This window comes from Pteropus vampyrus, unplaced genomic scaffold, assembly GCF_000151845.1.
Source record: "Pteropus vampyrus isolate Shadow unplaced genomic scaffold, Pvam_2.0 Scaffold31, whole genome shotgun sequence".
Taxonomy (NCBI): Eukaryota; Metazoa; Chordata; class Mammalia; order Chiroptera; family Pteropodidae; genus Pteropus; species Pteropus vampyrus.
In genome coordinates this window covers 7737016-7764785 of record NW_011888812.1, presented here as the reverse complement: position 1 = coordinate 7764785, position 27770 = coordinate 7737016, and the positions used below count along the sequence as shown (strand labels likewise).

The 27770-nt window shown below is 37.3% G+C and overlaps 1 protein-coding gene and 1 long non-coding RNA gene across 2 annotated transcripts in view; one reads left to right on the top strand and one right to left on the bottom strand.

Moving 5' to 3' along the window:
• Nucleotides 1–27770, top strand: part of LOC111737785 — a 37251-nt gene that overhangs the window by 6174 nt on the left and 3307 nt on the right. Inside the window, exon 2 of the long non-coding RNA XR_002779562.1 lies at nucleotides 25252–25416. This is a non-coding gene — a long non-coding RNA (uncharacterized LOC111737785). The remainder of the gene's footprint in view (nucleotides 1–25251; nucleotides 25417–27770) is intronic.
• The window catches only part of HSD17B12 (hydroxysteroid 17-beta dehydrogenase 12), a 139627-nt gene continuing 114706 nt past the window's right edge, over nucleotides 2850–27770 (bottom strand). Inside the window, exons 7-11 of the mRNA XM_011356846.2 lie at nucleotides 22547–22581; nucleotides 15430–15511; nucleotides 13773–13838; nucleotides 4650–4799; nucleotides 2850–4279 (exon numbers count right to left, since the gene is read on the bottom strand). Coding sequence (XP_011355148.1) covers nucleotides 4175–4279; nucleotides 4650–4799; nucleotides 13773–13838; nucleotides 15430–15511; nucleotides 22547–22581 — 438 coding nt within the window. The 3' untranslated portion in view covers nucleotides 2850–4174. The remainder of the gene's footprint in view (nucleotides 4280–4649; nucleotides 4800–13772; nucleotides 13839–15429; nucleotides 15512–22546; nucleotides 22582–27770) is intronic.

Genomic DNA, 27770 nt, shown 5'->3' with positions numbered 1-27770 from the left:
ATAAATGTTGTTCTAAGCATATAACCATATATGCTTACATGTACATATGGTACATTAAAACACTTGGTCATACCTAGACATAAAGTCTCATAAAATTTCTAGAAATAGGTAATAATAAAAAGTTTACATTTGTATTAGTTTTGTATAGCTGCTATAACATTACTTCAAACTCAGTGGCTTAAAACAAGACTATTCTTTCACAGTTCTGGAAGCCAGAAGTCCAAAATCAGTTTCTAGGCCCAAATCAAGGTGTTGGCAGGGCCTGCATCCTCCAGAACCTCTACGGGAGAATTTGTTCCGTATCTCTTCCACCTTCTGGTGGCTGTATCATTCCAATTTCTGCCTCCCTGGTCACACTGGCTTCTCATCTTTTGTGTGTAATCTTTCTCACTTCTCTCTTATTAAGGATACTTGTGATTATACTTAGGGCCCATCTGGATAATCTAAGAAAATCTCAAGACCCCTAAATTAATCACATTAGCAGAAACCCTTTCTAAATATAATATTTACATATGTATATATATTTTTTATGTCAGGCTACATTCTGAGCACTTTAAAAATATTAATTTTAGTTTATAACAATCTGTGAGATAGGTACTATAAGTATTCTCATTTTTCAGGTGGCAAAAATTGAGTCAGAGGGAGATTATAACTTGCCCAAGCTCTACCATACATATTCTCTAACCACAGTGCAATTATTTAGAAATCAATAATGAAAGATTTATAGGAACTTTTTATTTTGAAATCATTTAAGATTTACAGGAAATTTGCAAAAGCAAGACAAAGAATATCCATACACCCGTCACCTAGATTCTCCAAATGCTAATATTTTGCCACATTTGTTTTATCATTTTCTGTATGCATTTTTTCTAAATTTTTGAGATTAAGTTGTATATAGAATATCCCATTATCCCTAAATACTCTAATGTGCATTTCCTAAAAAAGAGGACTTAAGTAACTGCAGCACAATGATAAAACTCAAGAAATTAGCATTGACACAATGCTATTATCTAATCTGTAGACTTTATTCAGTTGTAATTATCTTGAAAATGTCTTTTACAGCAAAAAAAATTTTTTTCTTCTTCTCTACCAGAATCCAATCCAAAATCATGTGTTACATTTACTTGTCAGATTTTTTAGTCTTTAATTTGAAGTGTTTGACAAGTTTAGGCTTGTTAACTTTGTAGAATATCCCTCATTTTAGATGGTTCTGATATTTCTTCTTGATTAGGTTCAGGCTATACACTGTAGCAGGAATACCACATAAGAGATGTTGTATCTTCATTGACATATCAGAATGCACATAATGTAAAATTGTCTTAGTAATGGTGACATTAATACAAGTTATTTATAAAGAAATACATTTATAAAAACTTAAATTTGTGCTTTTAAAAACTTGTTTACTTTTAAAATAATATAATTCATAGGTCAAAGAAATCACAATGTAAATTTTTAAATATTAGCACTGAAAAAAAGTGTGCATCTTTGTGTATACACACCCACACACAGAGATAATCCAATAAACTTAGAGCCTTAAGATGTTAATGTGAGAACAGAAAAAATATTGCGCATGAATGAAATACATGTCCAATTTATGAAATAAGGAAAATAACAGAATAAACCCCCAAGGAAGCAGGATAATGTAAAAAGAAGGGAAGAGAGGGACAGCAAAGCCCAAAGTTGATTCTTTAAAAAAACTAAGTAGAAAAACTTCTGAAACAATGGTCAAAGAAAAGGTGAAAAGATATAAAAAATATTAGCAAATGAAATATTAAGTGTATATCCAGCAGTTTTAAAAAATAAAATTTGTTACTTTTTAATAACAAATTTAGAAAAAAAATGAGTAAATGCTCAGAATATTATTATTATTTTTTTTTTTCAAAATTGACTCAAGTTAAAATAGAAACCCTGAGTGGTCTTATTATCATTAAAACAATCTGTAATTAAATACCTTCCCACAAATAAATGCTAGGGCCAGATGGTTTTTATAAACTTTCAAGAAAAAGACTGTCCTAATCTTTTACAGATTCTTCCAGAGAGTAGTAAAATAGGCAACACTCCGCAGCACATTTAATAAAGTTATAATCTTGGTTTGCAAACCAGACAAGTATGAGAAATATTGCAAGCCAATTTCCTAAATATAGGTGTAAAAATTTCAAATAAAATACCAGCAAGTAACTGAATTCAGCAGTGTCGAAAGAGTGAAATATGACCAAGAATGCAAAGGTGATTTAATACTAGAAAATCACAACTAAACTAAGGCAAGGTCTCTGAAATCTTTGGGAAACAGATCACCTAGTGTATAATTCAATAAGTATGTACTCCTGCCTGTTCTTGGAGCACCTCAGGTATGCTCTCTCCTTGGGCTCTGCACAGGCTGGTCTGCCTGAAATGCGCTTTGCTCAGATAACCGAAAGGCTCGCTCAAGACTTGTCGAAGGCCACTTCCCACCAAGGCCTGCTCTGAGTCTATTATTTAAAATCACAAGCCCCCCACTCCCGCCCCCCACGCACTGATTCCCCATTCTCCTTAACCCGCTTCATTTTTTTCCCATAGCACATGGCACTTATTATCCATCTTCTTTTGCTTATTTTCTGTCTTCTGCCTTTGCTCCCTCCCCTCCTCCCAACTCAAATGTAAGCAGTATTGGGGCAAGAATTTTTGTCTGCCTTATTCACTGCAGTTTCTCCAGCACCTAGAAGAGTAAACCAACCACTTCCCCTGTCTACCAGCTCTCTACCAATAACCACCACCACCACAACCAACCAACCACTGTGTGCGAGCAAATGAAATATTGTCCAGGTCACTGTGGTTTCACCATTTCAACAAAATGAGAGAAAAAGGCAATGTGTTTTTCATAAAGCTAAATTTATTCAATTTAAATGATTATTCCTTATTCTGAGATTATGTTCTTCCTACTTTTTACATGCTAAAATGTCTTTATATAATGATGGTAATTTGGTTTTTCTGTTTTTGTTCTGTCCTTAGCTGACAAAATTATAAGATAAAAACACTTAAATACTCCAATTAATTTTTTTTTTTTTTTTTTTTTTTTTTTTTGCAAATTTACTGGTGCTTAAAACTCCAAGCCTTGGAATCACAACAGAGGAAAGTCCTACCTTCTAGGCTATATGCTTCACAATATTGAATTATTGCTTGGCAATTTCCCCAAACAAGTTATGTAGTAGGATAAAAGTTAAGTATTAATTTATATTAAGCCAGTGTAAAAATGGCCTTAATTTCAAGCACCAAAGAAATATATTTTCAATCAAGACAATTGTTATATGATCTTTCTTTAAACTAATTATATCAATATCGATAGGGTAGCAATTTAAAACTTCTCTGACATCATTACTAGGAGTAACCTGTTCTAACATATGTAAGCAGTTATTAGTGCGGTGCAGAAGAAACCAAAACGACTGGGGTCCAAGCAGGCCACTTTCCAGGGTCAGGGTTTTAGTGGTCCCATAGGTGGTTGTCTGTAAATTTTGGCCCGTTTACCTTTACAAATCATACGATAGCATTCAGTATTTATGTACATAAACTGAGAAGAAATATGTATTAGAAGAAAGCATATTTTCAAGGGCTTCATGTGTCAAAAAACTCCATATTTCATGAATTATTTTTATGTCATTAGCTACCTCTGAGAAAGAACAGTTCCATATAAATCTACAAACTGGGACATGCTTTTAGAAAACCTTACAAAGAGCTATGCAGATTGTCCTCTCATAAGTGAATCAATCAATCAATCTCTACTCCTCAAAGTGTTAAAAACAAGAAAAAGAGTAGCTGGCCATGCCCTTTCAAAGTATGTTTCAGGGAAAATACAACTATCATCATGGCATTTTAGGCCAGAGGACATTGTTGAGAAGTACATGTGATTCTACCATTCTGTCATTTGTTATACTCATGCTCCTTCCTATTAAGCTATTCTTGCTAATATTAGTTCTGTATCCAGTTGATATGAGCATTTATGATAAATTTCAAAATAGTTGGTGGTAGCATTCAGATATATGTCAGTAGCTCTTGAAAGAAACTTCTGCTTTCGTCCCCATTATGACCATATTTAACTATTAAAATGACAACTGAATGTCCTGGAGCTGGGTGGGTGACTTGCAGTGAATGTGCACAAGCTGGAGCTTCTGGCCAAGTTACTCAGTATAATCATCAAGGCTTAGTTCTTCTTGGCACGCTTCTGACAGTGAGCCCGGAAAGACTTGTTATGATTCATAGCGATTTTGAAATATAACCAAGAAGGCAGAATTGAAACTATTGAGCCCTAGGGAAAAAATGGGGAGATAAATATAATTAGAGCCTACAATTTGAGCTAAATTAAAGCATATGATCTTATGTTTTACTATAATATTGTTTTATTTATAGACAGATAATAAAATCTATTTTTTTTAAATTTATAGGTAGATTTTAAAGTTCTTGGATGTTTAAAATAAAACACAGATGAGTCATTAGTAAGTCTAGACTATATATATACACACACACACAGACACAGAGAGAGAGAGAGAGAGAGAGAGAGAGAGAGAGATGTAAATCTAGACTCTCTCTCTATATAAATAAATATATCACATACTATTTTGTGACTCAATGAGAAAGAAAATCTTCGACCCAAGTTTGGGACTTAAAAATCTACCTACCACAAGAGAATGGACGAAGTATCCATTGGTTCGGGATTTCAAGCCCACTGTTTTCATCGCAGACTTCACAAACGTATCTGAAGAGGGTGCTTGCAAAGATGGCTTTCGGATTCTAGTCATATTTGTAGCGACAAAGAATGGCAGGACACTCTGGAAAAGCAACAACCCCCCCACCCCCCAAAATGCCATTGATTAGGAAGGCCACAAACTCAGAATTCACAGTGATGCTTGATTGTTCTGAGTGGCAGAAACATACTGATGAAATATAAAGTTTGTATCTTTAGAGAGAGAAAAAAAGAGAAGCATTACCTAAAGCCAGGCTTGACAGAACATGACAGCATAAAACAAACTGAAATAAATCTCTCAATAAAACAAGGTGAGACTAGAGAAAGTATTAAAAATAAGCAGAAATATACCTTTTTGAACCTTTAGGAAGGCGGCGTTACACAAATCTAGAGAGCAGAGATTCAGAATATGATACGCTTTCTACTCTGACTAAACTGAACATTTACAGAAGTACCAGGTAGGAGATTTTTGACATCTTCCTAAAGAGATAATACTAATTTTCTGCCTAATTTATCCCTTTTTCTCTTTCGTCTTTGTGGGAGAAACAGTATAACAATATGGAAACAGCTTACGTAACTAAAAGACATTTGACGGAGCTGGTGTGAGATGACAAATCTGAACACTATCTTCTAGAGGAACTTAACTAGCGTTAGGTTCTCTATTGCATATGCTCGAGACGTTCTGGATACACTTCAATACAACACAAGGAAATCCTACTACAATGAGCTCTGAGTCATGATTTAAGAGGTTCCTTCCATAGTATGAAATAACTTGGGTACGGCTGTTCACCAACGATGAGTCTGTTCTGTTTATCACACATGTGTGAAAGGAAAGGGTATCAATTATAATGATATTTCTATTAAAGAAGAGAATCTATTCCAGCACATGGTGGTCAAAACTAAAAACTTCATTACTGAAGGTAGAAATAAAATTGAGATGTGTTCCACACTCTGCATTTTCTTCCTGCTGAGAGCTGGAAGGAGGGTCCCATGTCTCTTTCATTTTTTGTTTCTTTTGTTCTGTGTTTTTCCCACTCCCAAGAATGGGTCAAGGAATATAACACACCCTCCTTAACAGGTGAGCTCAAACTTTGGCCTGCCTGCTAAGAAACAAGAACCCAAGGGCCTAAGTACTGCCACTCGCCATCTCTGTCTCTTAGTCCCTGCAGCCACAAACCCACACTAAATCAACATCCCCAAAGTATCTCTACACCTGGGCCAACTTTGAATAGGTGACTTTCGGTTTTATAGAATTTGTTTACTGCAATTATCACTATACACTTATCCCTCAATGAGCAAAAAAAAATTTATCAAAAAGGTCTTTAATTTTAAAACCATCTTGCCGCAAGGACACAACATGTAAAAGTGCAAACCAAAGAGAGATCTCAGACTAACACACACGAAGTGCAGAGTTCAGTGAGGCTCTCACAATGCACAAGGAAAGTTTGTTCGCAAAGCTGAGGAGCAACAAAGCAAAAGAGTATATGCATGTACTCCGTCTCAAATAATGAAGGGACATAAGCAAACCATGTCATACAATGCTTCAGGTTTCCTGGTTATAAAAAAAGCAAAGATTAAAAACTTCCCATTATAGATCACAAGCCTGATAAGGACACTATAATGTTTTGAGCTGCTTCTTTCAAGATAAAGATGGTCTAATGCCTCTCAATTACATAATTTTATTATAATCCCACCCCCCTCTATATAAATGGCATAAATTGGATTATTTTGATACTGTAGAAGAATTAAGTCGCACTGCTTGGCTGAACCACTCGATGGTGCCACAAGTTTACTCATCATTCAGCTAAACCATCCAGACAATCTAAAGAGTTCTGGCTCTGGAGCTGGACACAAGAGACACATACCCAGGAATTCCAAGTCATGTTTTCCCAACTAAGAAATGCAAATTTTATTCTGGAAAGGGTATTTATTTATTTACACAATGGTTTAAAATCGAGGTGGTTAATGTGTTGTAGAAGACGATGGAAAGGATTTAAGATGAAATAACTTTTGAGCTGAGTCTTAATGAAGTGGAGGGGTTTGCCAGGTCAACAGATAAGGAAAAAACATTTGGGGTACTAGGAACGGCAGGAGGTAAGAAAATGACACGAGAGCGTGGTATTAGGGAACTGTAAGTAATTCAGTATGGTTCAAACATCAAGATATGTGTGAAGCAATGACAGGAGGAAGGCTAAGCAGAAAACTAAATCCAATCACTAGACAGTATTAATTGTTAGAAATGTAAGCTCTGTGAAGATAGAACAGCACCTACTGATGATAGTCATTCTGACCGGTGTGAAGTGATATCTCATTGTGGTTTTAATTTGCATTTCTCTGATGGTTAGTGATTTTGAGCATCTTTTCATATGCCTATGTCCACTTGGAGAAATGTCTAGTCAGGTCCTCTGCCCATTTTTTAATTAGATTGTTTGAATTTTTTTAGTGTTGAGTTGTATAAGTTCTTCATACAAAATAGTCATGGGGATATAAAGTACAGCATAGGGAATATAGTCAATAATACTGTAATAACTAAGGATAGTGACAGGTGAGTACTAGACTGATCAGGGGGATCACTTCGTAAATTATGTAGATGTCTGACCACTGTGCTGTATACCTGAAATAAATGTAAAATAATGTTGGGTATCAAATGTAATTGAGAAAATAATTTAAATGAAAATGAAATAGGAGGGGGAAAAAAAGAACAGTATCTAGCGCTTAGTAGAAGCGTAAAGAAGAGCTATTGAATGAATTAGCAACGGAACACTCTGTTTTGGACAGCACTGAAGAATAGCACTGGGATCCCTTTCCACTGCTAGGGTCCAGACAACTAATTATACCAGGAAGTTGACAATGTAACATAAGAGTTTAAAATAAAATTTTAGGTATTCTGAAGTTTTGTCTATCTAAACAAAGGCAAACTTACAGGTCTAGCTACATGCCCAGAATTTTAAAAGGAGTATTTCAAGCTACGTAAAAGTAAAGAAATACTTTATATGTCAAAATGTCAACTAAGTACATCCTTAAACAGTTAAAAACCCAATAAGCAGTAAGTAATCCATCTTTCCTGCTTACTCAAAGAAACATTACAGGGAACAGGTAAGGAAGATACACATTTTTATAGGAAGTATTTTGGGCAGAACAAATTTTAAAAGTTACTTAAGGCTCAACAATTTGCTATTATAAATATAGCCAGCTTGAAACAACCTGGCCCTTGACAGCTATAGATGTGGGCAAGTGTCCTGGTCTTCAAATTTAGAATCCCAAACTGAAAATAATTAACTAAGCCACAACGCAAAGCTGATGTTTTAGCCTTGCTAAGCCTATTATTTAAAAAAAAAAAAAAAAAAAAAAAAAATCCCTGGAGACAACTTGGTATCTTTATTCGCCCCCACCGGAATAGCTTGCTTAGGTCTCTGGTCTTCACAAAACAATTCAGAGCCTCTGACTCACAAAAGAAAGGCCACTACAACTCAATGCCATGGAGCAGTGGAAAGACAGATGCCCAGTGTCAGGCGGATACCCACGAAATGAGACACCGAGCCTTGTAACTTCACATGGTAGAGCATCTTTCATGCAGTCACCTGTGTACCAACCATGCCTTCCTAAATTTTAAAGTGACCAAAACGATGCACAATTATGCTTTAGAAAACACTAGGCTCCAGTCTATTTGTACAATATGGAATTCTAGACATTGTGTCTAAATCTGCCTTCGATGAGCATTAAATTCACCAGGGTAGCCTGCATATTCTTTAGGCAGAGGCTGCAGCTTCTATGAGGCATTTGAGGGAACCTTTTCTTCCTTAGATTTTGTATTCATTTTCCATTTCAGGATCTGTTCAATTATAAAAAGTATAAAGAGGAGTACTGTACTCTTCAAAAATAACAATGTCATAAAAAGACAAAGGCCATGGATATATTCCAGATTAAAGATAACCAAAGAGACGGGACAACTATGTAACACCTGGTCCTAGAACGAATTCTTTACTGGAGGATAAAAGAATGCTATAAAGAATATTATGGGGATTATAAATTGGAACACAAATGGAAAACTAAAGTATTGTGTCGATGTTACCTCTAAAGTTGGTACCTGTAGTGTGGTTGTATAAGAGAATCTCCTTATTCTTTGGAAATATATACTAAGGTATTTAGAGGTAGAGAACTATGAGGTAGGCAACTTACTTTCCAATGGTAAAACAGAGTAAAATATTAACGATAAATGATTCTGAGTAAAGGCTATTCGGGTGCTCTGTGTACTATTCTTTTTCTTACAACTTTTCTGTAAATTTGAAATTATTTCCAAATAAAAAGTTTTTAAAAACAGGAAGGCTTATGAAAGCTTTACAGAATAAAAGTTCCAAAAGTATAGTTTAGGATGTCATTTTAGTGTTAGCTATTTCTTACATGCTCCGCATTACTGGCTTATCAGCACAGGGCACACAGAAGGAGCCCAGGACTGTGGCCCATCAACTAGCTAGTCAGATTACTTATGATCTTGCCCTTTGAAAGAGTTAAGGATAATTTTGACTGTGCTTTAATTATAGGGATAATGAGAACAGATGGTACTCACTAACAGAGCACACTTTTGATAAGGTTTACGAGCATGTACTTACCCTCCATTCAAAAATCAACAGAGTCCATCAGGCCTAAAATTCGCCTCCAGGGAATTTATATCACTTGTTGTCGCTACTTACTCTTTACTTGCATTTCCAGGAAATGCTCATATAATGGCAAATCTGAATTCATGAAGGAAATTTTAAATGCTCTTACAAAATTATAGGAAAGAATAATTTGAGAGAAAGTTGGAAGAGAAAAGCAAAAGAAAAATACTAATAAGGAATTAAATATAAAAGAACCTACAATTTGAAAAACACACTCTCTTCCTCTCTCAGAAGAGCAACCTGATGTACACTCTACATGGAGGTAGACCTAAAAAGATAGCTTTCCTTCCAAAGATTAGAAGAAACTGAAATTTGACAACATAGTATTAGCCTGGCAGACCTCTAGAGATAGAGGTTGAAAATTCAAGACCATGGGCACATGGGAGCAACAGAAGAAGCTTAAAAGGCCTTCAAAACAGATGTCTGTGTACTGCAGAGCATGGCCAAGCATAATCAGAGTCCTCCGTGATGCCAAGCAAAAGGCAGGTCTCTAGTGTACCCCGAATTAGCAACACAGGGACAAGAAAAAAAGCCCAGTTCTCAAGACTACAATGAAGTAGGGGGAAGTGGGAGGGCCAGAGAATATCAAGCCGGGGTACTTAATAAGAAATTCGAAAGCAGAAGGAAAGGTGAAATAAGGTTTCCCAGGGCCAGGAAGTGTGGCCTGAGCCTGGAAAGATGGAGGCGGGTCACAGGCTCGGATGTGAACGGGTGGAGAGGAGATGTGTAGATTTGGAGAGGAGTTCAGGAAAGGGAGTGCCAACAGAGGGGCCAGCCACTGCCACTGCAGAGGGCAGGGCGTGTAATGGACACCACGACATCCACTCTGGCAGGAACTCGGGGTGGGATGATGGAGTGGCAAGAGAGGCTGGAGTTTAAATTCAATCCTAAACACTGGAAGACTGTGAAGGAAAGCAACATTATCTGACTTGTATTTTAACAAGATCTCCCAGGAGGCAGCATGTGGGATGGAGTAGAAGGGGAAATGGGCCGGCAAAGACACCTAGTCCAAAAAATGTGTAGACATAAAACACCACCAAAGAGAAACCAATCATTTTTAACTCTAGGCGTCACTTAGACCAGATTTTTTTTTGTCCCTCTGGTAAGAACTGACATGAGACTTCAGTATTCTGATGTGTTCACACAGAAATGACAACAGCACTTTCCCTCACCAACATCTGAATTTTTTTTTTTCACCAAATTCATTCTAAGTTTAAACTCTAAATGGATTCATATGAAGGAAGACAATGATTGATGAAGTTACATAATTCATAATTCATTATTAGGGAATAATGAATTAAATAAAAATAATCCAAGTATAGTATTTTAGGAAACGAATGCTAGTATGTTTTTGTAGTAGCTTCTACTCACACCACATTAAGAGGCAGCAAATCAAAAGAAAAGATCTTTGGAAGAAACAAGCCACTGGAGTAAGAGAGGAGCCAGTCTTACATATTCACAGAATTTTAGAACTCACTCGTCTGTGCTCACGAAACCTAACACTTCCTTTGGTCATTGCCAACAGTTGCAATTTCTGGTCATTCGGCTAATGAACCTTTAAAATTCCTGCCTAGTCTTGGTAGGTGTTTAAAAGTGATTACATTAATAGCTTGATTACAATAGGTTCAACAGAATGAGAAAATGGCGCATTGTGTGGCATCGAAGTCTTACCGCCCACACAAATGCTTTACTGGTTTCCTTGTTAGCGAAATACAACACATTCTACATAGCAGCTTTGAGCTACTAGCACTAAAATGACTGGTGTCAAGGAAAGGGGAAAAGGGCAGTGTGGTAGTTTAGTATAAAATTCCTGATTCTCAAAATCCCTGTTCTCCCCAATATACCCTCTACTTATGAGAAGCCGCAAGTCAAAATAACACCAAAGGGCTATCACATCTAAGGGTCCCTTGGGCAAGACCACACTCAGGTGGGGAGTCAGAGGAAGCAGGCTCTAAGCTGACCCTGGAAGATGAGGAAAGGCTGCCCCCACTCTTCCTCTAACTGCTGGCCCCTCTCGCTGTGGGTGATTTAGCACCAGTATCTACTCAAGGAATGAAAAGGTTTAGAAGCTACATCTAGATAACACTTAGGTCCCTCTTGGCTAAAGATATAAGGAAGGAAATGGAACTAAGCAGCTGAGCACTTTCTGGTTCTGTAATGGCCTGAGCACAGGTGGAGCCTGGAAGTGCTCACTGCTGTACTAAGGGTTTGGAGCAAGAAGTGCAGTGGTTAAGAACAAAGGCTGTGGTGCCAAAGAGACGTGGACTTGAGTCCTGGTTCAACATGGGCAAGTGGCTTAACCTCTCTAAACCCCAATTGCCATAAATTTGAAGAAGATGGTGATCACACACCATCTTATGAGATCGTTATGAGATGCAATGAAATAAATGGATACATATGAAGTGCTTAGCACTGTGCCTAAAAAGTATCCCCTCAAATATTAGCTATTATTTTGATGACTGATCATTTGGGGGCTTTAGGGTCCAAAAAGCGAAATAGCGAGCCCACAATAATAAAAGCCAGAACGAACACTGGGTCTGTGAAGAGGTGGGGGCAGGTCGTGGGCAGGAGCAGAAAAGGGGTAAGAAATGCAGCTTCTCCCAAGACATTGTTTAAAATGTGGCTAACCATGGAAATACTGTGAGCCATTATTTCTTTGTGTTGAACAAGAGCTGATTTGAGATACCCATAAAAACTCCTGCAATTGCTCTTTCTTATATTTTTGTATTGTATTTTCACAGCATTGTATCTGTTAGCTACATAATAAAATCAAAGGTCTCTATAAAAATTAAGTCTAAATGGAACAAAGGCCTAAATGTAAAAGCTAAAACTGTAAAACTCTTGAAAGAAAACATAGGTGTAAAGCTTCATGACACTGGATGAAGCAATATTTCTTGGATATGACTGAAAAGCTAATAAAGAAAAAATAGATAAATTGGACTACATCAAAATTAAAAACTTTTGTACATCAAAAGACACTATCTATAAGTGAAAGGGCGACCCACAGAGTGGGAGAAAATATTTGCAAATCATATTATCTAATAAAAGGTTAGTATCCAGAATATATAAAGAACTCTTATAATTCAACAAGCAAACGACCTAAGTAAAAAATGGAGAAAGGATTTGAAATAGACATTTCGTCTAAGATATACGAATGGCCAATAAGCACTTGAAAAGATTCTCAATATCACTCATCATTAGGAAAATGTAAATCAAAACCACAAGGAGATACCGCTTCAGACTCATTAGGATGGCAATATTTAAAAATAAAAAAATAAGAAAACAGAAAATAATAAGTATCGGTGAGGATGTGGAGCAACTGGAACCCTTGTGCATTGCCAGTGGGAACATAAAATTGGATGCTACTATGGAAAACAGTCAGCCTATCCACTCCACGCTCAAAAAACGAATTACCATCTGATCCAGCAATTCCAATTCTGGGTACATACACAAAAGAATTGAAAGCAGGGTCTCAAAAAGATAAGTGTACACCCATGTTCACACAGCATTATTTACAGCAGCCGAGAGGCAGAAGCAACCCAAAACAGGTGAATGGAGAAACGCTAAGTGATGTATGTTCACACGATGGAATATTATTCAGCCTTAAAAAGGAAGGAAATTCTGACCCGTGCTACAAGCCGGATGAATCTTGAAATCATTATGCTAAGTGAAAAAAGCCAAACACAAAAGGACAAATACTGTATGATTCCATTCATATGAAGTACCTAGCACAGTCAAATTCAGACACAGAAAGTTGTCAGGGGCTGGGGGAGGGGACATGGGAAGTTACTATTTAATGGATAGAGTTTCAGTTTTGGAAGATGAAAACAATTCCAGAGATGGATAGTGGTGGTGGTTGCACAACAATGTGAATGTATTTAAATGGTGTTTTCTGTTATGTATGTTTTACCACAATTTTTCTGTTATGTATGTTTTACCACAATTTTCAAAAAATTAAAAATCACTACCTTATTTTTATCATCCTGGTGTTATGTCACCATCCTTGCTCTCATAAAAGTCAGTTCTTCTGTTCCGCTCTCTGCCCTATCTGTAGTTGGCACACAGTGGCTTTGGAACAGCCATGGCACATCTTACATACCTATCAGCTAAGAGATATTGATAGTCTAATTCTCTCAAAATAAAACCATAAGAGCTTATAATAATTATGCTTCAACTGTTTACACTACATTCACTTCTACTCTAGGTATCCCTACTTTAAAACTCTAGGGAATAGTTTTTTAAAATCTAAAGTGCATTAAAAAACAATCATGTCTTTAAAAGTACGCTAACATCACGCTCACTTACTTGAGAACGTGATTTTTTTTGTTGCCAAAATGGCAACAGTTGCTGGGGAAACCACAAAACAACAGGGATATTTAACTGAAACAAACTCTACTCACCTGCACAAAGATGCCCTTGCTCTTGTATTCCTCATGGAGGCACTGAGAGAAGAAATCTACAAAAGCCTGCGAGGGGGTGGGAATGAGGAGAAAACACGCACGATTTACATCAATCTGCTTGATTTGTAGCCATGGAAACAAAAATAATAAACTAACCATTTAACACTATAGTTTCTAATCATTCTTTTTACAACAAATGCAGAAGAGACCTTTAAAAAACATGCTTCGAAACCTCCAGTCATTTTTAATCTGCCATTAAATTAAGTATTCTCTTACCAAATAAAATACCCAGGTCAAATTTTGATTTAACTGGAAAAGGTTCTTCTTTTCTTTTTTCAGAAAATTACTCCCCAAGAAATGTTTTATTAAACGATGCATTCCTCCTCCCCATGTGCCATTCGAACAGGAACACAATATAAATTCCATTCAACTCTGTTCTATGGGGATTTCGTTGTCAATAAAGAGAAGGAAAGAGCGAGCATCCTCTTGGTGCTCTGGGATTCAAGAAATGTAGAGATGGACCTGACAGCCCATCTTCCGATAGCACGACTTTAAATCTATTTGTAAAATATAATGTACCACACTCTGCAAATGTGAAATGCAAAGTATCAGTAATGACTCTACGAGGGTCCCAATAATTAGTCTCATGTCCATGGAGCAGAACGGGTAAGCAGTTGGAGTTCACCGGTCACTCCAAGAAACATGGTGTTCATTTTAAACATGCCCACTGTTACGTTTCAGAGATACAGAAAGCAAGTGGGTTGCAGGGGTTGAGGGTGGTACCAAGCTTTTTCAAAAGATGGTAGTCACAGTTTATATTTTTCCAGTGGACAAAAAGCCAAATGAAAAAAAAAGGCAGGAATTTTGCTCTTTTCCGTCCCTGACATATTGTACATTCTTATCATGTATTATATTTTGCTCCTTTTCCCCTAAAAGCTTATTGAATTTCAGCATCTCAGTGGTCATTTTCATTTCATAGATGTCTCCCATGCTTCAACGATGTATATGAAGATGATGCTATTTCCTGCAGGCGGTAAGAAATATATTCTAAATTATTTTCCTAGTAGTAATGTGAAGAGGTGAACGATGATGTTGTATAAAATTATGACATCTTACAGAGGTCTGGAAAATTCTTGTCTTCCTCCAGAAGTAACAATAAATATCTGTGAATTCTGAATAATGTGGCAAAATACTCACAGTCTCACGCAGTCTATCTTGCATCTACTATGTGTACTTATGTGCTGTCTGCAATCCTACTCAGCTCTGCAGACTTGGAACTGATGCTGTATGCAGGTGACTTACTTACAAACCAAATCTCCCATCTCAGAATCATTAACATCATGTTCTGATCAACCGAGCTAACTGACCTAGGCCGGCTCTCTCTGGAAAGTACAAATATCAATTTTAACACCATAAACTACTGGGAGAAAAAAAAAAAAAAATCTGTGGATCTTTGATCTTGGTGTCACATTTGTAAAGTTTACATCAATCGTTCTAATAGGCTCTGGTTGCCCTAAAACTAGGGTTGGGTATTTTCCTTCTCATTCCATTTGAAAACTGCCAAGAATAAAACTTTGAGAAAGTTCTATGTTCATTTCTGAGATTGAAAATTATTCCTCGCTCTCATTTTGACATTATTTACTAAAGGACTATGCACCTTGGATGCGGAGTAGATGGTCAACAGTGGAACTGGGGCCATGCCAGTGGCAGAGGACATGTTCAGAATTACCCCTTTAGACCTAAAAAAGAAAATATACCAAGTAAACAGAATGAAATCAGATACACAATTGCTTGTGAATTACAGATGGAGCTGTAGACTTGAAACAGAATGACCCAGCTGTTTCTCTAACACATCTCTCTCCTTGCCTTTCATCAGCCTGTGACGCGTCTGGTCAGTGAATAAGGCATAACTCAATCAACTAAAAATAGCTCTGGTGTGCAATTAGCTCATTTCTTGGTTTTAGTAATCTGGGGCACGATGGGATCAAATCTGTAGGTTCCTGGAGTTGATGTCTACCCTCTGCGGTCTTCTCTGGCCACGGCACCAAGAATTCTCAGCCTTAGTAACACACTCTTTTAACTCTCACACTCCTTGCATGCTTTTATTTTGGCATATCATCACATACGACCTTGCTGTATTTAATCATTCTATATATATTTAATCATTCTATATATTTTTTTTCCTTCCTCAACATAAGCTTCTGGACAGCGTCTGTCCTCACTTTTCCTCAAAACACGCAGCACAGTCTTGAGCATGTAACTGGTGCTTAATAAAACCTTCCGGCAATGAATGAAGATTATGTCCTGCCCTCCTACTTTCCCTGGGTTGTAGATATTCAGGTGCTAAATGAAGAGCTGACTTTAACATTATGCAACTCTACAGTGCATCAAACCATACTCTTTTGCCAAAAGACAAAGCTCAATCTCTACTGTAACTTTTAGAGACTACTGAAAGTCAAAAGTCAGAAAGTTACCCTGAATTACTAATTCTACAAATAAATGAAAATTAGTTTGAGGAAAGCAATGCTGTGAATATACTAGTAGGTAGCAAGCATATGTGGGTTTGGTGGAGTGTGAAATTAGAGTTTTAGGAATTTTAAACAGAATTAAAAATCAGCTCTTCCACCTCAATCCATTCTTCTCATGGGGCTTGGTCCACTTCTTCGACTACTGCGACCTGACCCATCCACCTCTTAGTGGATTTCACAGATCAGATTCCTTGCTTCAACCTAGTTTCTCATTATTTTTCATCTAAATTTACTTCCCTCAAGGCCTATTTTTTTTTTCAATATTAAAAAAAAGGACTATATAGGCCCTTTTTGTGCAAAATAATAAGGGAAACATGATTAAACGGTATCTAAGTTATTTTAGACATAAACCTGAAAAGAAATAATCCCCAAAGGTCACCCAGTCCATCTGCCAGCCTCTAGGCGAGATGCCACTTCAACCGTCAAACAGAAGTCTGGATCCTCAGCTTAGTGTGTCACCGGAAACAAGTTGTTATTTTTTGTTTTCATTTTTTAATTTAAGTCATTATTAGTAACACATACTTTCCTAATCAGTAAAATCCATTAACATTTTGGTCACGGAAATCAAATCTCAAATTTAAAAAGGTTAAATTAACGTTTTGAAGAAAGTTGGAATTTAGTCAATGTATCATTCTTGTGTTTTTTGCTTGTGTCTCTCACAAAGACAGAAAAACCTTTTCTTTTTAAATGTTAAGGTAAGAAAGGAAGAGTGTCTATCAGGAGTTAGAAGCCAATCACTCTAAGATAAAAACTAGTGAATGAGCAATAAATATCTAGTAATTTCACTTTATCTATAGTTGTGAGAAATTCCTTTGATCAAAATGGACTAGTTCCAGTTTTGTTACTGGAGACTTTTAATATAGTATTAATGTACGAATTTAAAATATTTATCTTTTTTGGGTGTTGAAAATGCTCTAAAATTAGATTGTGGTGATGGCCGCACAGCTTCGTGAATACACTAGAAACCACCAAATTGTACACTTTACAAACAGGTGGATTTTATGGTATGTGAAATGTATCTCGACAAATCTATATAAAAAAAAGAGAGAAAGGGAAATATATTTATGACATATTGGAATGGGTGACCTTCACTGAGCTCAGTGCAGACCCAATCCAGTGGAAACTAAGAGAGCTACAGGATTTTATATAACACCATAAGCTTTCTGAGAAGTAACCCAAAATCCTGACAAGTTGTACCCCTCACAACTTTCCTGAGCCCCAAGCATCCTTGTAGGTTTAGGTAGTGGTTTATTTTCACCTGTTTGCATATAACCAGGAATCGCTAGGTCCCCACTTATTCAGACAAGTGCAGAAGCCAGTCTGAAGCAGTCACGGGCGTGATGTGTTTACTGAGGGCTACCCCTGCTGTTTCTGTCAGCTGGATTATGTGCTCCACTCATTACCCTCAAACTGGCCAGGGTGGTTATGTGTGCCCTTCGACACGAATCTTACCTTTTATTAATTTCATTCCTCACAAATGAATTACAATTTTACAGTCTTCCAAAATTTAAGTTTAACATTATCAAATACATTTTAAAATTTAGAACTTGACCTTCACCAAAACAGACTCTTAAAACTTCACTCACCAAAGCAATGATTTCGATACAGGAAAATTCATTTAAAGATAACAAAAACTTCTTTCCCATTTTTAAAAACAACAGACCAATAATCAAATATGTCACAATTATTCAGATATGCTCCTTTAATTATTTACTCGTTGAGCCATCTGATATTTTTGTGTCTCAAATATTCTACCCTGAAGGTAGAGTTAGTTTGAATTAGCAAAGTCAGAATTTGAGGGCGCTTTATTCAAAACATAATATTTGCATTCTAAAATACATTAAAACAAACATAAGACCAACAAAGTATAAATCAAGAATGCACCAGACGTTAAGTAAATAAAAGGAAAGCATTTATAACTGTACTAAAATGACAGTAAACACCCCTTCTACAAAACTCTGTGCTACCAAACACACGTATTTGTCTGACAAAAGCCTTCTTCCCATACCCACGCACAAGAGCAGCACAATTCTCTCTCCCTTTCTCGCCAAGGATAATAATATTCAACTTAGTTTTGTCTGAATCATAAATAACACACTGGTATAGCTGCCTTAATCCTTGTACTGTATACAGGACCTATTCTTTAGGCAGAGATGGGGATGAACATTTGGGAATGCAGGGTACAAAGGACTCGTCTTTAGAATTGACTACTTTGTCTGGCTTTAATCCTCATCTAAGCAGAATCAGTGACGTCAAACCAGTTTCCATGGCACAGCCAGACTCATGACAACTCTGTTATACCAAGCAGAAAGACAAAATGGGCTGCACTTAATTACACACAGAAACAAACACTAAACCAAACTCTGGTAATCTCTCATTTTCCAAGGACCTGGGGAACAATTCTAAGATTGGAAGGTACATTAAGAAGCATCATTGCTCACACTTCACATTTCCAGTATGTTATGACAAATAATCCAAATAAACAAGTCAAGTAATATTTTCTGCGATACAACATTCTTAATTCATCACATTGCTTACTTGCTAACAGCCACACGATGGAGTCTCAGTGGCACAAATTATTGAGGATCTACTAGAACTAAAATGCTGCAAAAACAGAGCAGAAAACACCACTGCTGATAAGGAAGCGCCTTTTCATATAAACATATTCTCTCCAACTCGTAGCCCTCTCACAAGCCAAACGTTAAACTCACCCAACCCTATAAAACTCAGCATCTTGCATTTATAGCTTCCTATAGCTCTGCTCTCCAGAATTCCCTCAGACCTGTGAAATTCCCCATCATAACGCTCTCCTTCATTGTCACCTGGAGTTAAAAAAAAGTCTCACTATTCCAATAGACTATTATAGTACCGCTGTCCACAGCTCTAGAAAAATCCTATTTTCTTAGAGGAAGTGATAGGTCCCTTTGAGATAAGTCCCTGATTTTTGCCTTCCTCAGGAACCTCGTCACTGCCCCACACTGCAGGTGGGGAGAGGTGGAGAGGTGTAAACGCTGCTACGAAGAACTGAAACGCAGGGTCAATCCTGATGTGGACAGCTAACCGCACGTAGAGTTTGATGGCTGGCAAGGGAGATTGTGCGAGAAAGACTATCACAATTCTTCATATTTCTATTTCTTACCAGGGAGTGCATAAGTGAGCTATTGAAGGGTCATTACTTTTTTTTTTAAGCTTAAATATAATACTGAAATTGGAACAGACAGTTCCTAACAGACTCTCAAGTAGACTAAGAAACATATTGAAACAAGGGTTCTGTCAGCAAAGAATTCTGGAACACAGGGGTCAGGTATATAATTAGAACTAGCAATCCAAGTACATTATAAAAACATTGCTTTGTTGAAGAAAGTTTGCAAACATATACCACATGAAAGAAAATTGCCTGCTCTAAAACACCATAACATGTCATAATTCCACCTTAAGCAATACAGTATGAAAGAAGCTATTTTTAGCTTTTCCATGGTTGTTATGGCAACCACCTCCTGGCTCCAGCTGTACACAATGTTTATAATTCCAGGGAAGTAGAAAGAGCAAGTTTCCTCTATAATGTAATTGTGCACTTTCTACTTCTATAGTAACGATACCTCAGTTTGATTACGATACTTGTTTAGCAATAGCCAGTGGCCCTTGGCCATAGTCCTAGAAGGTTTGGAACATCAGAAGCAGAATCAGTGAAAGAGGAAAACAGCAACAACAAAAGATCTCTGTAAAGGACTCTGCTGTGACTCATTGGAGATGTGAATCCTACGAAACCAACCACAAGAAATACGACATTGTAAAGGGACAGTGTAAAGGGCAGGCTACGATAAAATCGCTTCTAATGTGTAAGGCCTTGCAAATGATCTGTTAACCTGGAGTTTTCCTTTCCTCTTGGGCACCCAATTGACAACATTTCTGGCCTCCCATGCAGCTAGTTGTAGCTTCTAAGTTCTGGACAATGGAATGTGGGCAGAAGTGATGTACACCACTTCCAGGCCTCGCACATGCAACCTCCCCTAAAGTCATCCCATTTTCTCTTATCTCATCGCTAGCTGGATCCAGAGGACTCAGTGGAGAACTGCAAGGTCCAAGGGGGTAAGAATTGGCGCCCCAGATAGAAGGAACCTGGGACCCTGAATGACTGGGTAGAGCAGAGCCCCGACCACTGATCCATGTTGGCTGTGATGTGAAGGAAAAATCAACCTTTATAGAATGAAGCCACTGAGATTTGGGAGTGGTCTGTTACTGCAGTTAGCCTAGTTCAACTGATACAATTAGTAACTTTAATTCAAGCGAACACAGCTGTTTCTTCTCCTAACCAAAAGTATTGATTCATACATTTCTTATTAGTTCTTCACAGTGCCACCATCACCCCCACGATGTCAGTTTCAATGCAGCCTATGACAGCTTTCCACCAGATCATTTCTCAACCTCAGTTTAAAATCAACTTGATTTCTTAAAGGCAAGAATCCAATGCATCTTCTGTATACACCATGAAAAACTTTATTCAATGAATGCCTGTTGAATGGATGCATCCTTTTCTTTGCATTCTTTGTTTTTATCTCATGCTCCAGCTATAATTGTGATCATGACTGCCAGGTCCACAGATAGAGTAGTGAAGTTCCTGTTCCTTTTGTTTGTGCATTTACTAACTGGTTACGTAGCTTCGTGGCACCAAATTTCTTTGACTCTCACTTTTTATGTCAAGCGGGGGACGGTGGGGGGGAGGTGCCGGGGGGGGGTGCGGTTTACAGTTAAAGTACTTAAAGACTGTGACTCTTTGAATCCTGTAGTTTATGATCTGCAAATGGTTTCACAACCATTACCTCTTTTGATTTGGTTTTTACCAACACACTTAAAAATTCCTTTTATAATACCTCTGTGGTTTAAAGTATTTATTTAAAGGATGGACTTACTATCCTGAATTAATATAGTGTCACTTGCAGATGTCAAAACTAGGATTAAGATGATAGCTCAAATTTCATCCCTCCTGGGTTCTATTCTGTCTGCCCTAATTCTCTGCAGTTTTCTGGGTTCTGGTCTGGTTTGATCACTGTCCCTTTCATATCTAGCCATGAAGGCACCCTCCCTGAAAACCAACACAAGCAGTTTGAAGGTTTTAAAGGGAAATTTTACTCAAATAAAGCAATTAAAATATACAAAATTACATATAAAAGGGAATTACAAACAAAAGCCTTGCTAAGAAGTAGTTTCTCAGCTGGTCTCTGTAGATGCCAAAAGAAAATAGATTTCTAACCTCAGTAACCTCCTCTGTATCAGGCTGGGAGACTACCTAAGTTAAATGAGTTAACGTGTATCAAGTTCTTGCACACTTGGTACATAATACGTACTCAATAAACCTTAGGGGGAACCCCTGCCTGAGGCTTGTCACAGATGTTTCTTCACAGAAGTAGGGTCCTTGGATTTTCCCTTTTCAAAGCTGTGATTCCTGTGGATGTCTTCTAAACTCAAAGCTATTTTGCAGAAGAGGATGACAGTGGAGACCTAAATTTAGCAAATGATCATCAAGCTAGCTCAAGATGCGAGCCTAGCCTTTTTTAAAACAGGTTTTCTTTGAAGGCCTAGCCATCACTTGGGCTTTTCCAAGGGAGGAACGGAGCTTAATTACAATTTTACACTTTCTGCTATTTCAAATGTAAGAACTCAACAACACATTACTCAATTAAAATGAAGACAACCAGTGTGATTCAGTGGAATCCAATTTAAAATGGAACAATGAGGCTAGTGGACATAGCCTTTTCCTCCAAGAGTGGGTTTAACATTTTATAATCACTTTAAATGAGCCCCAATGGCTCATTCATCATTGCTCCCAGTTAAGAATGGAAAAACCAGAGGATGGGGGTCTTGCTTCATGAAAACTCCATTGATTTTGGCTCTGAGAGCATACAGCTTTAAGAAGGTATTCCCGGGAATATCCCACGAACTCTATCCACCCCCTCAGAATACCAGGCAATTGAGTTAGTGATGGTGACTCAGGCAGACTTTTTATCCCGATCTAAAGGAACCACCACAACCCTAGAGAGGGAAATAAAAAGGGAATCAAGTGGAAAAAGCCTCCACAACCAGATGACTCACGCACCACCGTGTGACTCACCCAGCACATTACTCTGTCCCTAAGACACGGAGGATAGGTTCATTAGTCACTTCGGTGAATTTTTCAAAGAAAGGATTCTCCCTATAAATAATCATGAGCTCTAGTCTCTAGTGTTTGTGTGTGAGCTCATGACTCACCTTTCTACCATGCCAGGCAGCACCAACTGTGTCATCTGCAAAAGAGAAAAACAAAACATTCGTGATGGTTGAGGATGCAAGAGATAAAGAGTGAAGAGAACCCACCCACACAAACAAGAGAGGAATCACAAAACCACTTACCACCTCCATAGACAGCAGTTCATTTTATAGTCTATATAATTTGGCGATGCCAAGAAAAGGAGCCAAATGAAATTATTCAAGATAATGTTGGGAATACTTTTAGTGAACTTGGCTAAAATTAGTCTTGCCTGGCAATGTAATACTGACACAAAGATCTTCAAATAATTAAGGATGTAGGTTGAAATCTACGTCTCCCAAAATACATTCTCAGAAAAGGACATAGGTTATCACAACAAATATCCTGCCTACCAAGATTACTTTAGCTTTCTAATCTCAAGAGCTCTAATGATCTTTTCCTATCAAAAAAGCCTTTAGAAGAATACCATAAAGTGACATGTTGCAAATATTAAGCATTACCTTCACATTCATTTTTCTTGTTGCTCTAGCTAGTTGTAAGTAAAACTCTAAATCCTTAAAGAAAGTTGACGTTATCTGTGATCTCAAGCAACCAATAATGAAAAAAAGACACTTGCATTTTTAAAGGACTTCATAATTGTTGGCTAAACACACATAAGATGATAAGAGACACTACTTCTAAATTCTATTTTAAGATATTATTGACTAAGAAAAGTAAAGGTATCCATTGGCTTAGTCAAGGCCACATTATAAAGTATTGAGATTAAAACATGAGTTCTTGACTCCTAGATATCATCAATTCTCTAAGAAATAAATGCTGTTTTGTCACAGAAAAGTTTGCACGCATGAAAAGCATAGGAATTTTTAACTTTCTATCTTGAATAATAAATGCTAGGTCTAAATTAGAATAGCATTCTGATAAGATATTTTTTTCTGAGAAATACCCCCTAGAGCTGTGTTTTACTGATTTGTTTGTATTGAGGTAACATTAATTAATAACAGATTAGTTTTAAGTATACAACATTACAATTTGATTTCTGTATACACTATAGTGTTCTCACCATCAAAAGTCTGGTTTCTATTAGGCACCATATATTTAACCTTTTTTATCCATTTCACCCTTCCCCCATCTGGTAACCACCAATCTTTTGTCTGTATTTATGAGTTTGTTTTTGTTTTGTTTGTTCATTTCTTTCCTTTTTGTTTTATATTCCACATGTAGGTGAAAGCATATGATTTTTGTCCTTTTCCATCTGACTTATTTCACTTAGCATAATATCCTCAAGAGCCAACCATGTTGTTGCAAATGGCAATAATTTATCTTTAAGAATGGCTATTATCAAAAATACAAGAAATAACAAGAGTTGGAGAGGATGTGGAGAAAAGGGAACCCTCGTACACTGTTGGTGGGATTATAAATTGGTACAGCCACTATGGGAAACAGAACTATACCAAGAATTCTACCAAGCAAGTCCTCTTCTAGGTATTTACCCAAAGAATATGAAAACATTAATTCAAAAGGATATATGTACCCCTATGTTCACTGCAGTATTATTTATAATAGCCAAGATACAGAAACAACCTAAGTGTCCATCAATAAATGAATGGGTAAAGAAGATGTGGTGTATACATAAATACACACACACACACACACACACACACACACACACACAATGGAATACAACTCAGCTAGAAACATTTTAAATAAAGAAAATGCATCCAGACTTTACCCAGATAAAGTACTCAGAACCCAGATATCAACCTTGAAGCTGTTGCATATACTTTTCCAGTAAAAACACAAATTCCAACTGACACCACATCATAAAAGATAGACTGACACACTGCCAACTTTGAAACAGACAAAGAAGTCTCTTCAAAGCCTAGGGGAATCATTTCAACACAAGTACTTGGCCAAATCTTCTGGCCCACATGAAAAAGAAGAGATCATAAGAAAGAATTTGGTCTAGGGCATTCTGTATCTCCCTCTTTCTAACATGTAAGGCTACGCTATTCATATTAAACTCATCTTCATAGACTCATGGGGCAGGGACTGCCAACTGGCCTCCAATGTTCATTCTTTCCATACTACGTAACAACTGAATTTTCAGCTGGATATATATATGGCCTCTTTCCCACCCTCATTGCCTGCCATAAAAACTATATTTTCTACTTTCTCTCTTAGAGCACGTAGCCATATGACTGTGTTCTACCTAATAATATGTGAACACAAGTAATACGTGTAACTTCTTGGTCATGCCTGTAGAGGAGGAAAAAAAATGCGAGTCCTTCTCTTTACTTATTCTTCCTCTTCATGGCTAAATGTAGATGTGATGGAAGGAGCTAAAACAGCCGAGAAGAAAGCCACATGCTAACAGTAGCAGAGTGATGAGATATAAAGAGGCAGTATGCTTACTGATTGTGAAGCTACTATGCCAAACTTCTGACTACCTGCCCAGCTCTTTATCTGAGAAACGAATTTCTATTTTAAGCCATTAGGAGATCTCTGTCACAGCAGCCAGATCAATATTCTTTCCAACTGATATAACTGACCACTTGCACTGCTAACGACCAACCCAATGTTAATATTTTAAGATTTAAAAAATAAACGATCCCCCAAAGCAAACTCAGTCAGAAATGATACTGACGGTCCGAATGGCCTCAATATTTTGTCATTTTTAAAATATGATCCTGTTTCTTCTCTTTCCTAGGTCTGCTTGAGCCAATTCAGAATGTGCTCACTGGGCCTCAAACTAAACTACATGGAACCAAGTTGAAGAAAAAGCTGATTTCAGAGCTTATCCTTTCAACACGGTCACCCCTTTTCCTCTCAGATTAAATACTCACTCTTCAAATTTGCTAACACGTTTCCTAAGGTTTGTCTTTTATAGGAGCATAAGCATTGCTCAATATATTACGATTGAATGTTTAAGACAAGTGTGGTATGTAGTCAGGCCACAGGTTTGATCGTAGGCCTTCCGCTTCCTAGCGGTGTGATTCGAGTTAGTTCCTGATCCTTCCTGGCAGTGTCCTCATGTATTAAATGAAGACGGTATCTATAGGTTATCATATTCTGAGGCTCAAATAGGGTAATGTATAATATAATGGACCTAGCATAGAGCATGGCAAGAGTTTGTCTCTGAGAGGAAATTTATGCCCCTTATGAGAAGTAGGCACTATTATTTTAGAATGTGGCACCACTAAGTATCTAGGACTCCTCCAAACATGCCGAGCCCTAGAGTTTGGAGTCGAAACAATGGCACAGTTTCAGGTCATCCACTTCAACCCCTCTCACAGAAGTTTCTGGACAATTCCGTCAATATTTAAAAATACCTCAATTGGGATCTTCTTAGGGTAGCAGAACTGTTCTAACATTGGATTGTGGTGATGATTGCACAATTCTGGAAATTTACCAAAAACCATTCAATCGTACACCTAAGATGGATGAATTTTATGATACACAAATTATTCGTCAACAAAACTGTTTTTGCAAAAAAATTTAATAATCATATGGGTAAGAATCAAAGAACTGGAACCACAAAATACATCCGATGTTACTTTATCACACACAGGAGATAAAAGAGCTCTCAAAATGCTCTATGCACTTCAACTCATGGCCTAGAGTGACATGAAGTAACAAAGGGGCATTCTTCTGTTTATTTGAGGCCATGTCACGTACTCGAACCCAGGCTTGGTGATGAGATTTCACTATCTATCAGAAAGACCTTTATATAAATGAATCATTCCATGACAATGCTATGAGTGGTACAACTGAGGTCAAGACAGAGGGCACCAGTGCTTAAAAGAAGTTATGTCTCTCCAGACAGGCGGAGCTTCACGGGTTACGCTTAAAAGAATAAACAGGAGTTCACTAGACAGAAAAAAAAATTCTAATCGAAGGAATAGGATGCAAAAATGCAAACAGCTACCAAAAACTACAATGTATGCCAAAGAACTGATTCATTTAAAAAATTTTTTTGTTGAATGAAGTATAAAAAGTAAACGTATGTTCATCCTGTAATATACGTTTTGTAATCTGCAAATCATACCACATCATGGACATCTTCCCATGCTAGTACAGATATACATCAGGCATATTAACAGTTGTGGTGTATTTTATTGTGAGGATAGATTATATATGCATTCTTAGCAATATCTAAAAACATTTTTTATTTAACACATTTTATCAGGGGACCATAATGCTGGGCTATTATAAAGAGGTCTCTAAGCATTTCATGAAGAGAAGCTATTACTCGGTTCCCGAAAGTTCTGAGATCACCAGATATAGAATGAAGAAAAAGAAGACTGATAATAAAAATGTCCTCACCTAGGGGTAGGGGTGTGTGTTTGGGTGTGCACGCCTACACACGCGCCCATGCGCATTTGTGATAAGGAAATGAGACTTGTTAACTGCAGAACAGCTAAGTGGAGTTCCTGGGAGCGGCCACTAACTATTTAGCTCTCCTACAAGGGAGAGAAGAGACAGGCAATCAACTTGGAGAACTACCAGGAAAGTCTACAAGATCTGCTGTTGGATTCCTTATTCTGACCAGGGATCTCAGTATCATATGAATATTTAATAAGCGGTTGTGCAGAGTTTAAAAGTTCAATTCAGATTTTTCCCCAAGACATGAATTTATACATTTAAACACAGCCCAATAAGAAATATTGCTTTACAAATAAACAAACAAAACAGAAGCAGACTCATAGACACAGAGAACAAACTGATGGTTGCCAGATGGGAAGGGGGTTGCGGGGCTGAGTGAAAAAGGTGAAGGGATTAAGAAGTACAAATTGGTAGTTACAAAACAGTCAAGGAGATGTAAAGTACAGCATAGGAAATATAGTCAATAATACTGTAATAACTATGGTGCAAGGTGGGTACTAGACTTTAAGGGGGGAATCACTCCACATAAATTATGTACCACTATGCTGTATACCTGAAACTAATATAAAATCATATTGAACGTCAACAGGAAGGACGGAAGGAAGGAAGGAAGGAAGGAAGGAAGGAAGGAAGGAAGGAAGGAAGGACGGACGGAAGGAAGGAAGGAAAGTATGAAGTATAAAAAGTAAACGTATGTTCATCCCGTAATATATGTTTTGTAATCTGCAAATCATACCACATCGTGGACATCTTCCCATGCTAGTACAGATATACATCAGGAAGGGAGGGAAGATTATTTTAAATTGAGACAGTGAGGCAATACAAATGCACACACTGGGAGCT